The sequence below is a fragment of the Mixophyes fleayi genome, chromosome 5 (genome assembly GCF_038048845.1).
Source record: "Mixophyes fleayi isolate aMixFle1 chromosome 5, aMixFle1.hap1, whole genome shotgun sequence".
NCBI lineage: Eukaryota > Metazoa > Chordata > Amphibia > Anura > Limnodynastidae > Mixophyes > Mixophyes fleayi.
Genome location: NC_134406.1, coordinates 197,928,645 through 197,942,671, shown reverse-complemented (window position 1 = coordinate 197,942,671; position 14,027 = coordinate 197,928,645). Strand labels below are relative to the sequence as shown.

Genomic DNA, 14,027 nt, shown 5'->3' with positions numbered 1-14,027 from the left:
GTATACAGAATTACCATAGTCATGACTTGCACCTCAGTTAGTATATAGTAAGGATAAAATCATCATCAGTCCATAAGGTGTCAAGTGCAAGGCAATACTACACAGTAGTGACTAAAATATATTTCCATACAGCTCTCAAGGGATTTCCCAAGACTTATAATAACTTAATCCAAGCACAATGAAGATGGTGCATAGTAGAAAGTTACAATTACTACTCTTTGATAAAAATGATTTGCCCTGACAAAATGAACATTACAAACAGAAACATTGTTTAGTAGCCAAGTAATAGTTTTACCATTAACAAGCCACTGTGTCGATGAGGGATATATTGCTGGAATAAAATAATTATGAAAGGGAACATATTTAAAATATATTATTATTATTATTATTATTATTATTATTATTATTATTATTAATGTATGTATTTATTTATTTATTTATAAGGCGCACCAGATTCCGTAGGTCCGGATACAGAAGTAAGTAACAAATAGATGAGGTAATACATATAGGTAGTACAGATGAGTGTGAGTAATGCTATTAGGACTCACACAGACTGCAGCAAAAGATGTGACGGGACATGCGAGGGAGTCAAACAGTAGACAGACGTGGGACAATAGGTAAAGAAGACCCTGCCTGCGAGAACTTACATTCTAGAGGGAGGGGTAATATCTAGAAGTGCTTCTGCAGTGGGGTGCAAAAGATTAAAGATCAGATCAAACTTTTAACCTCCTATAATTTTAGAACCACGCCTTTCATATAGCTTTTGTGTTTTCCTCATAAGATAGCAATTAGTGTAGCCTCATTTAGGGTTTAAATGGATCATGTATGTAAAGGGACAACAGAACACTTCTATGTCAAAGTACAACCAGAAAGGCAAAAATATGTACGATTAAAGGTACAAAATGAAATGTAATCTTCCCCAAATCAGAGCTGGTGAAAAAAATGGCTGTGTGCCCCTCAGCACATCGAGCAATGCTTTCAGTAATCTTGCTCCATAAATTAAAACTAATTTTTGCACTTCTCTGCAAAACAAGGTACACCTACTCCATATAGATACCCACCCACGCTGCACCCAAATCCTCACATCAGCCAGTGAAAACATCTGCTGCTTCTCAAATTGCGCCACCTTGTTCCACAAACCCATGTGCTTTGGCAGAAATCTAGATGTGCCTGTACAAATCGAAGCGCACTGCATTACTACTAAATCTTCAACCTCCACCTTAATTAAGGAGAATTTATATAAATTTTTTCAAAGTGGTACATGATTCCAACTATATTAAAAATTATCTTTCCATCTGCTTCCCTTTTATGTTGATGATGCTGCAGCCAAAGAGGTGACTTATATCTTGTGGAATTTTGTTTTGACTGAACACTAAAAAGCTATTAGATGAGCTACTACAAACTAAAATCACATCTAAGTCTTTGGACTGCCCCCCTTGAGTGCAGACATTTTGGAAACAACAACCTTTACCTCCTTCTATTCAGACAGTCAAATGTAAGATGCAGCTTATAGACAAAATAAAAATTATCATCTATTACATACATGGCAAGGTAAACAAATTTAACTAGGCATGGGAACCTTAGTTTATTACAACCCAGGTTCCTAAAATAGCAGGGGCTGGCTGGGCTGGGGGGCAGGTCACATAGTGGACTACCTTGGGCTGGGTCATTGAGCCACCTGCATTTTTTCCTGTAAAATAGGCTGCTGACTCGAGTCTTGCCGCCCCGGGCTAAAATTTGCCAGCCCTCCCTTGCCAAACACCTTGAATAATATTTATGTTTTTGTGCGTATATATATATATATATATATATATATATATATAATGGTTTTTTTTTTTCCATAGACAAAAAACCTTACGGTTTAACATGTCTGATAAAGGTTCCTTACACACCATCTAAAATGTAAGACAACTATTGAAACTCTTCCACTCAAACTCCAAAAAGCAATGAAATTACGACGATTAGGGCAGAAACCTTAATGGACGTGTTACTTGCGCAATACAGACATGGTATGTCATCACATCCTGCGGTTAGCTGCAGATTCAGCACTATCATGTAGTGAGATTGCTGTCACTCACAAAATGGTGGAGCTTCTAATTCACAGATTTGTGTGTTCACTGGAATACACACATGCAGTACTATTACATTTTCTTAGTTTAGCTTTATCGTAGTTTAGGGCCTGCGTGTCTTAGAAAGAGATAGTAGAGCAACTTCATCAAAAAGTATAACTACAAAATCCCTACAGAGCATTTCTCAATCCAAGACTGTGCCTGCTCCTAGAAGATACCTGCAGAACATAGCTCATCACCAAACAGTATCTCCTCCCTGCAAAGCATCCCTCCACCAAAACATTTCCCACAGCTGACAGACCACTGCAGAGCATCCTTCCACTCAACATACTAACCCCTCCTGAGAGATCCCTGCATAGTACTCCTCCCACCAACACTATACCTGCTCCCAACAGATCCCTGCAGAATATCCCTCAACATACTAACCCCTCCTGACAAATCCTTGCAGAGCATTCCTCCCTCCAATATAGTGCCTGCTCCTAAAAGATACCTGCGATACATTCCTCCTCACCAAATATGGTTCCTGCACCTGACAGATCCCTGCAGAGAATCACTCTGTGCGTTTGAATTACACTATTGTGCAGTTTGATCAAATATTTCCCGTTAAAGTCTTGTTGTATATATACACAAGCTCCTTGATACTTAGCCTAAGCATATGACTAATTTTATAAGTATTTTGATCGACATACAAAATGTACAACATGATAAACTCATTTTTTTGCTACACTGCTCTTCTATTACACTTCAGGCAACTTCTACTTAATGTAACTGGTTAAGTGGTTTAAATATAAAACACAATACTGAGGGTCATGATGTTTGACCATTCCTAGTATTATTCCAGTCATAGTGTGGATAGCATAGATCTGAGCTGTTCTGCTCGGGTCTACTATACTCATGTACTGTTCGGGTCAATATGACCCTGATAATAAAATTACGATTTTTATTAATATTCAAACGAGGGATTTTCTCCAAACTTTTATTAAACTTTCAGATTAACAAACCAAAACAAACAAAAATTACAAACATTTTTGTAAAGTTGTTTTACATAGGTATTTACTGTTTTGCACAATGTGGGCAATAATATGTTACATGGGATTTACAAACATGTTTATGCACTTGAAACATATCATGTTTGTTTTATTATCATTTTTGGATAGACGAAATTTGCATCTGGCACGTTTGATCACTGTAAAATTCCCCACAGAAGTTCCTGGTTGAGGATCATGAGTAGTTGATTGTATGTTCTTCTCAATTGTACATGACTCTACTGTCTGTGGCATATATTGTCTTGAGGAAATGTGGGGCTTGATGAGTGTTTTTCCAAGCTCTTCCAAAAATATTCTCCTCGTTGTAAGTTTCTTATTGTTCCAGTTGGGGTAGTCCGTAGGGCAAAGGCATTGTATGCACTGATATCACTGATATTCTAAAATATTATCAGTGGCCATCTGTTTGTTCTCCGTTTGCAAGTGTACGTGTTCACAAGTTGATCTAAGGTATCCACTGCACCTTTTGTCACGTTATAGTCCAAAATTATGCTTAGTTTCTTGTCTGGCCTATCACTTGTTTGTCTTTATGTAAGGTGCTCAAAAGAATGAAATTTTTACTTTTCTTTGGAACATAATTCACTACCATTGTGTTCTCAGTGAAATAAAAAGATGAACTATGCACCTGCTTATTTGTGACTTGCCGAGGTAATTCCGGTTTATTTTTTCTCATAGTACCAAGTAGGGTTATGTTTCGCTTGAGCATAAGTTGTGCCAAATTATACGAGGTGAAAAAGTTGTCGCATGTAAGATTGTGCCCAATCAGTTCACATGTGAGGTCTACCACAACTCTCATCCCTTGTTTTTTTTTCTGGTTTCGCTCCTGGCTCTTTTCCAGTATACAGTTGCGATTTTAGAACATATGATGTTTTAGTATCGCACAAAGTCCAGATTTCTACACCATATTTCGCTGGCTTGGAGGAAATGTACTGCTTGAAAAGACAGCGCCCTCAAAATCCAACTAATTGTTCATCTGCGGTCACATTTTCAAAAGGGTTAAATAATTTTGGAAGAACTTCGACTCATTTTTCCAATATTTCTCTTACAGCAACAAGTTTGTCTGTGCGCCTTCTTTCATTACCGGTAGATTTGTTGTCAAAACTAATCACTCGCATGATTTTACAGAACATGTCAAGTGACATGGTTTCTCAGAAAATATTGCGACCAGTTTCACTATCCCACAAGCTTTGTGTTGCTTCACCATGAGATTTATACACTCCAGCCAATAATAATAGTCCAATATAAGCTTGAAACATAACATTGTCAAAGTTTTGCCTCTCTTCCCCATAAACACGGTGTCCTTCAATATTTGCGTATTTTATGATCTCGTTTTCGATGGAACTAAATATAACATTGAATGCACTTTCCATGTCATGGATTCTTGCTGTAGCATATCTTGTCACACCAGGAATTTTCGTGATAACATTGCATTTAGAGAGCCTACCAGCAGGATGTCGAGAAGGATCAAGGTCCCATTTTATTTGTTCATTCCTTGAAAGAACATATGGAGTTGTAGCAGCAGGTTCATTTACAATGTCATCCCCATTGTCGGAATCACAAGCTTCACTTTTATCACTTGTATGATTTTCTTCCTCAGATACATCTTCGCTATCAGAAGATTCCCCAAATGCTAGAAACTCAGCATCAGTCAAAGGCTTTCGTTTGGCCATAATGAAATTGATCTTACACAGATCAATCTCCAACTAAATATGAGTCATTCCAATCCGTGTATTTATAGCCAAATGAGAGAATCATAAGAAGACTTGCAAACACTTGAAGTTCAGCATGAATATCTGACTCAGGATGGTGGACTTGCTGAGACTTGCTGAGACTTGTTGAGACTTGTTGAAACTTTGTGAATAAATGTGTGAAAAGGTGAAAAGATGACATAATTCACATGTAAACCAATGAACTGACACTGCATTCCTAATTTTCTGAATTTTTATTGTTTAAGTAATGTGTTTCGAAACATTTACGGTCACTCACTAGTATAATATTCACATTGGGTCATATTGACCCGAACAGTACATTAGTACTAGCTACTTATAACTTGAAAAAAAAAAAAAAATATATATATATATATATATATATATATAATGATCCTAACAACTATTTGCCAAAAAAAAAATAAGTCATAAAATATGAAAATCATAATTACATAAATAATGAACTGACACCTAAACAAATTTTGTTTCTGGTCAAATAGACCCAAACAGAACAGCAGGGTTAACTTGCATCTGATCTTACCTCTGATTTTGTGCTATCTCCACTCTCTGGTAATATAGGATGATTTTACACTAAATGTGACCTATTATTAGTGGAACAGCACAATCACTCATGATATGTGTATTCATTCTTCATATGCAAAGTCATGACAAATATTTGTTTTTGCATACTGTCTTTCAGCTTCAGACTAGTTTGACTGAGCCAATGACATTGTCCAAGTCAATCTCCCTTCCTCGAAGTGCATACTGGCATCATATTACGAGACAAAACAGTGTTGGTGAAATCTACAGTTTACAAGGTAAGTGGTTTAAAAATAAAACATCTTGCCTGTTAGTTTGTTTCATGCTGAGCAGGACTCATTCAAATAGTTTTTTATTCTTTGAAATGGTTGTATTCCTTTCATTTCAATTTATCAGCTGTCATAAACCTCTGTGGGAAGTCTGATTTTTAAAATTGCCATTTTTTGTTATCATTTTAGCAACTAATGACATATCACTGTGTAAGTCTGCAGAGGCAATTTAGAGGTGACTTTTTGAACTTTACAATGCAAATTGCTACCATCAAAAATTGCATTTACATCCTGGTTTTATACCATGATTTCTGACAAGCTATTTGGCTGTTACAAATGAGATATTCTAATTTACATAAAATGCACAAATTTAATAATACCTTAATCAAATGCTTTCTTTTATAAGCTTTGCTTCTAATGCCATGATACTAATATACTCACTGGGGTAAAAGCGGTAGTATACTATTTTATGGGTGTAATATCACAATGTTCTCTGATTAAATGGCACCCCTGAGGTACCCTTGTTTGAAGAATGAGGCACCGCAGTGCTCCTTAAGATAGACACTTATGATCACAAACCATGGTATCCAGAAGCTGCAGATGGTATGTCATTTTATACAGGTTCTCCTGAATGATAAACATGCCCTGATTAACAAGAACAGAGGATATAGGAATGAAAGAGCTGGGATCTCGAGGACAGAAACAGACCACATAAATTTAAATTCTCTATTTTTTATAGGCTTTCAAATTAAATCGATATGTTATTATTAAAACAAAAATGAAAGGACCACATAGAAATATTAATTAAACTCCATGCCAGTATCTACCAGCTCGCTATTATTTAAATGCAGTATTGATAGCATCAAGTTTTTTTTATCATGTTAGCCATTAATAGATGCAGGAAATAAATTCATGGCAGGTATACTTTTGTTGAGTAACTGAATAAATTTGATTTGCAAGCTTTAGAGGCTACTTTGTCAAGAACAACATGGCTGATGAAAAATCTTAGGTAGTCCCACAAGCATGCAATTTATATTTACATAGTTGAGCAATAAAATGTAATTTTATCTCTACTTTTTCTTATGTCAGCATTGAGTGTTTCTTATGTCAAATATAAAATCGATGAATAAATACTTGTGTTTGTGTCATGATTCAGGAAAAAGATAGCGTATTCCTTATGCCCGCAAAAATTAGCACAGGTCGAACAGAGGTGCAAAGTAAAATGCCCTTTGAGAGTCACAAATTTAGAATCTGGGTGGCTTCCTTTTTTTCTTGTTGCTGTACCAGAATGGAGGGAGTAGGGGAATTGTGAGAACAAAGTGGCTAATGATAAAAGGTTTTAATAATGAAATATTGGAAATACACAGGCTAATAATTTTAGTCTAAAGCTCACTAGTTTTACACTTGTAGAATCTCAAAAAGCCCAATATAGCAAGGGACAAATTTCATACTTGGGACCTAGAGGTGGAGATTCTGAGTGAACAACCAAACTTTGTCACCTGGGGCTAATTTAGGAACTGCTCATCTCCTTTTATCAGTGGAGATCTTAAAACCACAAGAGGCTTTACCTAAGTTCTCCTTGACCTTGGCCCAGATATCTGAAAACTTCTGCAGAAATGGATCTACTGCAGGTACCTCACATGATGGAATGGTGGAAAGCCCTAACAGAGCTCTCAAAACTGAAAGTGGATAGATGAATTGGACCAGATGGGATACATCCAAGGATACTAAAATACCTTATAGGGGGGATAACACCATTAACATAATTAGTCAACCAGTCATTAGCTACAGTAGTAATTCAAGAGGACTTGAAAACAGCAAATGTAGTCCCACTGCAGTGAGCCCTACATCAGTAGTATGGAAATTTATGGAAACACCTTAAAAGGAAGATTTGTAGAATATCTAAAATCCAGTAACTTACAGGATCCTAAACAGCATGAATTTACTGGGGGGACTTCATGTCAAACAAATCTTATTGACTTTGTTGACTGAGTGACTAAAGTAATAGATCAAAGGGGGCTGTAGATGTAGCTTATCTAGACTCTAGTAAGGCTTTAGACACTGTCCCATATTGCAGTCTGTTAAATAAATCAAAAGCTTGGGATTGTATTCTAAGTTGGTTGAATGTATAATATCTTCATTGCAGGATAGAAAACAGAGAGTTGTAGTAAATGGGTTGCATTCACAGGAGGGAAGGTTACTAGTAGATTACCCCAGTGATCCGTACTTGGACCAGTGTTTTAAAATATCTTTGTTGGTGATATTACATATGGTATTGAAGAGAAAGTATGCCTTCTTGCAAATTATATAAAGATATGCAACATGGTAAACACACCAGGAGGGGTAAGACAAATGATTGATGATGGAGCTAGATTAGAGGAATGGTCAAGCGTATGGCAATTACAGTTTAATGCCAAAAAATGTAAAATAATGCACTTGGGTCTCAAAAACCCAAAGGCTAAATATAGTATTAATGGCACTATAATGGAAACTACTGATGAGAAAAGGGATCTAAGATCATTATTTCAGGTGACTTAAAGGCAGGTAAGCACTGTAACAAAGCAATGAGAAAGTTAAGTCAGATGCTTGGTTGTATAGGGTAAGGAATAAGTAGCAGAAGGAAAGAAGTAATAATGCCACTGTATAGGTCATTGGTACGACATCTTCCAGAATACTGTGTCCAGTTTTGGAGGCTGTATCTCCAGAATGAAATAAATATATTAGAGACTGTACAAAGAAGGGCAACTAAAATGGTGCATAGTCTACAGTACTAAACATACCTGGAAAGTCTAAAAGATCTTAATATGTATAGTTTGGAGTAAAGAAGGGAAAAAAGGGACATGATAGAAACTTTCAAATATATAAATGTTTTTAACAAGATACAAGAGGGAAACATTATTTAAAGGAGGAGAAATATTACACGAGGACATGCACTGAAATTGGAGGGAAGTTGGTTCAGAGGAATTATGAGGAAAAACTACTTCACAGAAAGGGTAGTGGATGAGTGGAATATCCTCCGATCAAAGGTGTTAAAGAGTAATACAGGAGAGCAATTTAAATATGCTTGGGATAGACATAAGGTTATCCTTACAAAGAACTAAGAATCAAATAGGGTTTGGGGTTGAAAATGGGCAGACTAAATGGGCCAAATTCTATGTTTCTATGTTTAATAAAAACTATGAATGTAAATTATACTGTAAATTATAAAAATATAAGAGGCTGCAGGTCAAATGATTTTGTACAGGCCATGAAGTGCAGGACATGAACTGATTGCTATGAGCTAGTAGTAATGCAATATCCATAGCCATCAGCTTATTCGCCTCACTAAGCTCTGCTGTCAGAGTTTAGTGAGGAAGTTGGGCTGCTTTTAACCAAAATACAAAAAGCATCTCTGGACACAAAGGAGCACTAATTTACTGTTTTTGTTACAGAAAAGTCTATTTATTTCCATGTATTGTGGGACAAAATAGCAATGGTACAATTTATGTTCTGTATACTTATTCTAAAAAAGATTACTGTACCTAAATATATCTAAAGATAAAGCATAGTATATAACAATGATACAGAATGTTTTTTGACAATTAATCAAAATATATCAAGCTATTCATAATTGAGCTAATTAGAGATTTGTCACATGCTAACAAATAGTTTCCATTCAATACTTATGCATGGTGTACCACTTACTGCAACAAGCCCTGCTCCATATGTCAGGGCCCTCTTAACAACATTATGGGCCCCCAGGCAAAGCACTGCACCGGGGCCCCTATATATATATATATATATATATATATATATATACATATACGTAAAAAAATAAAAAAAGTGATTATATATATGGGCCCTGCAATATATATATATATATATATATATATATATATATATATATATATATACATATACGTAAAAAAATAAAAAAAGTGATTATATATATGGGCCCTGCAGTCCAGGGGGCCTGTCAGAGGCAGCGCAAAAAAAAAATCCTGAAAAAAAAAAAAAAGAAGAAAATACATACCTTGCGGTCAGCTGGCGATTCGGCTCCCTCCCTGGTCTCCTCCTCCGTGCTACGCTCCGCAATGAATGTCGGGCGGGCGTGATGATGTCACGCCCGACATGCACTGTGAGCGCAGCACGGAGGAGGAGACCCAACCAAAGCCTTAACTACATAGAGTTTTGTATGTTCTCCTCGTGTTTGCGTGTGTTTCCTCTGAGCGCTCTGGTTTGCTCCCACACTCCAAAAACATGCTAGTAGATTAATTGGCTGTTGACAAACATTAACACTACTGTGTGTGTGCTATGGAATTTACAATGTAAGCTCCAATGGGGCAGGGACTGATGTGAATGACAAAAGTTCTGTGTACAGCGACGCAGAATTGGTGGTGCTATATAAACAAATGATGATAATGATGATGATTGATTATTGCCTTATCTTCTCATTGAGTTCAGTTTGTTGCAGGCATTCAGGTTTGCCTTTTTTCTGACTTAAGAATGTTATAGGAATTTTGTGACTTTGCGCTGACTTCAGATTGTTCCGATATAACTGAGTACCAGTGAGCATTTCTAACTCTATGGGGAAATGGGTCTGCTATAGTTTAATTTAATAGCTGGTGTCATACATTATATTTATGGGCCCTATCTGGAGACAGCAAGGTGGGAATATTGGGAAACCTGTATTGTTTGTGATGGCCAGGTCATTCTCCCTTGTAAGAGTAGTTTAGTAGGCCAGTTTAGCAAAGTCAGTGACTTCAGGACTATGGTTAATATCCCAATTCATGTGGAATGACTAAATGGGGTAGTTTTTCTTGCAAGACCTACCCTAGACAGCTGCAGGTCCCAGATTTTGGCTCTATCAGGGGAAGCTGAGAATATGGCAAGAACTTCTGATCTCCAGTCCACTAAATGTCTGGGAGAAGTAATAATTTCCTTATCCAGAGATGACCAGTTGTCATCCTTCTCTTGGCAGCTGCACAAAGGAGAAAATATAACCTAGATGGCCTAGCTGAATGACCTCTGGCTATTACAACTGGACAGAACTGCAAAGCCCCTCAAGGGCTTAATCTAAGCGTCAGCTTTGGGCTGTGCAAGGGAACAATGGTTTGCTTGAACAAGCTTCGCTTTTTTTATGAGAACATGCACTTTCTTTTACTGATACTAGTTGGTGTCTCTTTTATTTCCTTCATTTTCTACCCTGAATAGTGCTGAGAAAATGTAGTTCCTTTAACTATGTCAGACTCTGAGTCTGAAGACGGACAGGAATCCTGGGCCCCCTGCTTGAAAGCTGCCTCTGTACTAGAGGAACTTCCATTTAATATAGTTACATTATTATTTGTGGAGATGATATTGGGGAAAACAAATTAGCATCAGTTGCAACTACTGACTTTGCGTTCTCCATCTTGAACTCTTGACAGAAAATCTGGCTGATTCAGTGTCCGGTTGTCTCAGCTGATGATGGGACTTTCACTCACACGCTCCATTCGCGTGTAAAACAATGTCTTTATTTTATCACAGCAAAAGGCTCCTACCACCCACCAGCATTTGATAGATGGAAAGCCCTCACAAAGAACAAAAAATGAATGTTAGAGATTTTGCTGACTGGTTTTTGATAAGCTGCAGAATATAGTAAAGAAATAAAACACTACAATTTGCGGGGACTAATGATTCATTTTCCAGAGTACCAAAAGAAATTGCAAAAAAACTGCAAACTTGTATTTGAAAGATAACACAAAAATGCTGTGGTCCAAACATGTTGCATAGCTAAATTTATATTTAGAAATAGAAATACATGGATCACATAAATGTGAAGGAATCCATACAGCTATGAACTAATCTATAATTGTATTATTCTAGTTTTGAATTTTTTTATGCACCAAGCAAAGAACCAGAGCCAAGACTTTTACTGGATCTCAATGGTAATATAATGACCTTTAATCCTAAAAGTCAAACAATGCACAAAAATTACATTTATACTTCAAATTGTATTATACGTGTATAGATTTGTTGTTTGGAAGAGCTCTGCTAAATATGTTACATTATTGACATTATTTGAAGGAACTCACACATTAAAATGGAATGTATTACCTTTAAAAAACATTTTCTAACTTGAAATGGTATGGTAATAAGGATATTTGAATGAATTTAGGGTATATTGTGGATGCTGAATTAAAAAATGTAAGTAGTTTTTATTTTAATTGGCTCTAGTTCTTGAGATAATGGATACCCTCATTTAATAGGAAACTTAACCATAGCATGCACACATGTTGGATAGAAACAAGCGAATTAAACCACGACCAGAGCACTTTCAGAACTGCAAGGACTATTTTGACCTGGTGATTACCTGTGAGGAGAGAGTCTATGCTCAAGTAGTTGAAGATTTGAACTCGAGAGAACAAGAAACATGTCAGCCAGTGCATGTGATAAATGTCTATATTCAGAATATTCTAGAAGGTGAGACCTATTCTAAGTGTTCACACTATCATTCTAGATTTTTCCTCCTCTGTATAAAAGTGATCGTTCGCCGAATCAGCAGTTAGTTGACAATTGGTAGTTGAGCGGTTCGCATTGCCTATTGTGTTTTTTTTATTTGTCATCCATGTAATATATTTGTATACGTGTAATTGGTGTAAATAAGTCAAGTTGTATATAGAGTGGTTGTAGTGATGATTTATATATACAGAGTGTTTTAAGTAAGAATAAAGTAAATTAATGATAAAAGGTGTTTTAATGCCCACTTGACAATATCATTTAGTTATTGTTTTTTTTTATAATATTTATCTTTATTGAAGTTTTTAAGGCAGTTTCAACAGAGATTCACAAGAACAGATAAGTGGGTAACAAAACCACCTCATTAATACAAAATGTCATAATAACACATTCAAATAAATGTTATAATAGAAGAAGAAGAAAGAGAGAAAAAGGAAAAGACAGAGACGGGGATAGGTAAGGGAGGGGGGCAATGTTTCCTAGTACAAATTATGTAAATAAACAATTCAAGTCCTAGCAAGAAGAGTAGGTGAGAGAACTGATTTGTTTAAATGATTAAATTTATCGAAGTCCTGGAATTCGAGCCATGGGCTCCAAATGGAGTAATATTCAGTAACTTTATCAGCAGATGAAAGTAAAAGCTCATCCATAACTCTATAAAACTCCAATCTCTGGAACCACTCCCGGATGGTTGGGGGGTTAGGAGATCTCCAATGGGTTGGAATCACTGCTTTCGCAGCTGAAATCAGATAACGTAAAATGTTTTTTTTAAACCTGGAAATTGGACCGTCGATCTTGTTGAGAAGCCAGAAGGCGGGACTATCAGGAACATCATCTCCTAATATTTCAGCAGAGACCTCCATGACCTTGGACCAGAAAGGTCTGAGTATCTCACAATCCCACCAGATATGCATAGTAGTGCCCCGGGCATTCTGGCATCTCCAACAGGAGTCAGAAACACCCTGGCAAAAGTTTGCTAGTTGGGCTGGGCACCTATACCATCTTGTTAGAACCTTGTAATTAGTTTCTATTATAGAGACACTAGCAGAACAAGCATGTGTGGTCTCAAAAATGGCTAACCAGTCTGCTTCACGGACCTGCTCTCCCAGATCTTGCTGCCAAGCAGTGGTGAATTTGGGTAAGGAGCTAAAAAGGTTTTCTATAAGTAGTTTGTAGATTTTGGAGAGCAGGTGGGTAAGACAGCCATCTGCTAGACACCATGTTTCAAACGCTGTGAGGGCTCTAGTTATATCATTACGAGGTAATCCCGAGGTCAGGAAGTGCTTGATCTGGAGGTATCTCCAAATCTCCAATCCCGGAAGCTCCCACTTGGACTGGATCTCAAGAAAAGAGGACACACCGGTGGAATTTATCAGCTGGCCGACACGTGTAATCCCAGCACGCACCCATGTCTTAAAGGGGCCAGTTTGTACGCCTGGGGGAAAAGAGGATTATCAAATAAGGGGGTCAGTGGTGAAATAATAGAGGAGAGGTGTGGAAGGATCCGAAGTCTGGACCATACTAAAATGGTAGGACCAATTATGGGGTGTCTGATGATAGGTAGTTTGCTTAACCATGGAGTAAATAGAGGTGAGGAAGGAAGCTATGATCCTTCAATAACGATCCACTGCTTCTCACTATTAGCATTTGACCACTCCAGGATCCTTCCCAGCATCACCGCATTATGGTATGAGGGGAAGTGTGGAAGTTGGAGTCCCCCTATGTGTTTACGTCGATATAAAATGTCATGTTTGAAACGGGGCCTCTTTCCCCTCCAAACAAAGTCTCTCAGCAATTTCTGTAGGTCATTAAACCATTTATTTGGTATGTGAATTGGAAGAGTCTGGAGGAGGTAAAGGATACGTGGGAGAATGTTCATTTTAATAATATTGATACGACCTATCCAGGAAAAGGCCTTGTTAT

At 37.0% G+C, this 14,027-nt stretch overlaps 1 protein-coding gene across 3 annotated transcripts in view; it reads left to right on the top strand.

Annotated features, from left to right (window-relative positions):
- DOK6 (docking protein 6) overlaps nucleotides 1-14,027 on the top strand; it is a 584,401-nt gene that overhangs the window by 411,005 nt on the left and 159,369 nt on the right. For all 3 annotated transcript variants that reach the window (XM_075213248.1, XM_075213247.1, XM_075213249.1), the window contains one exon: nucleotides 5,519-5,636. In XM_075213248.1, the coding sequence (XP_075069349.1) occupies nucleotides 5,519-5,636 (118 nt within the window). The remainder of the gene's footprint in view (nucleotides 1-5,518; nucleotides 5,637-14,027) is intronic.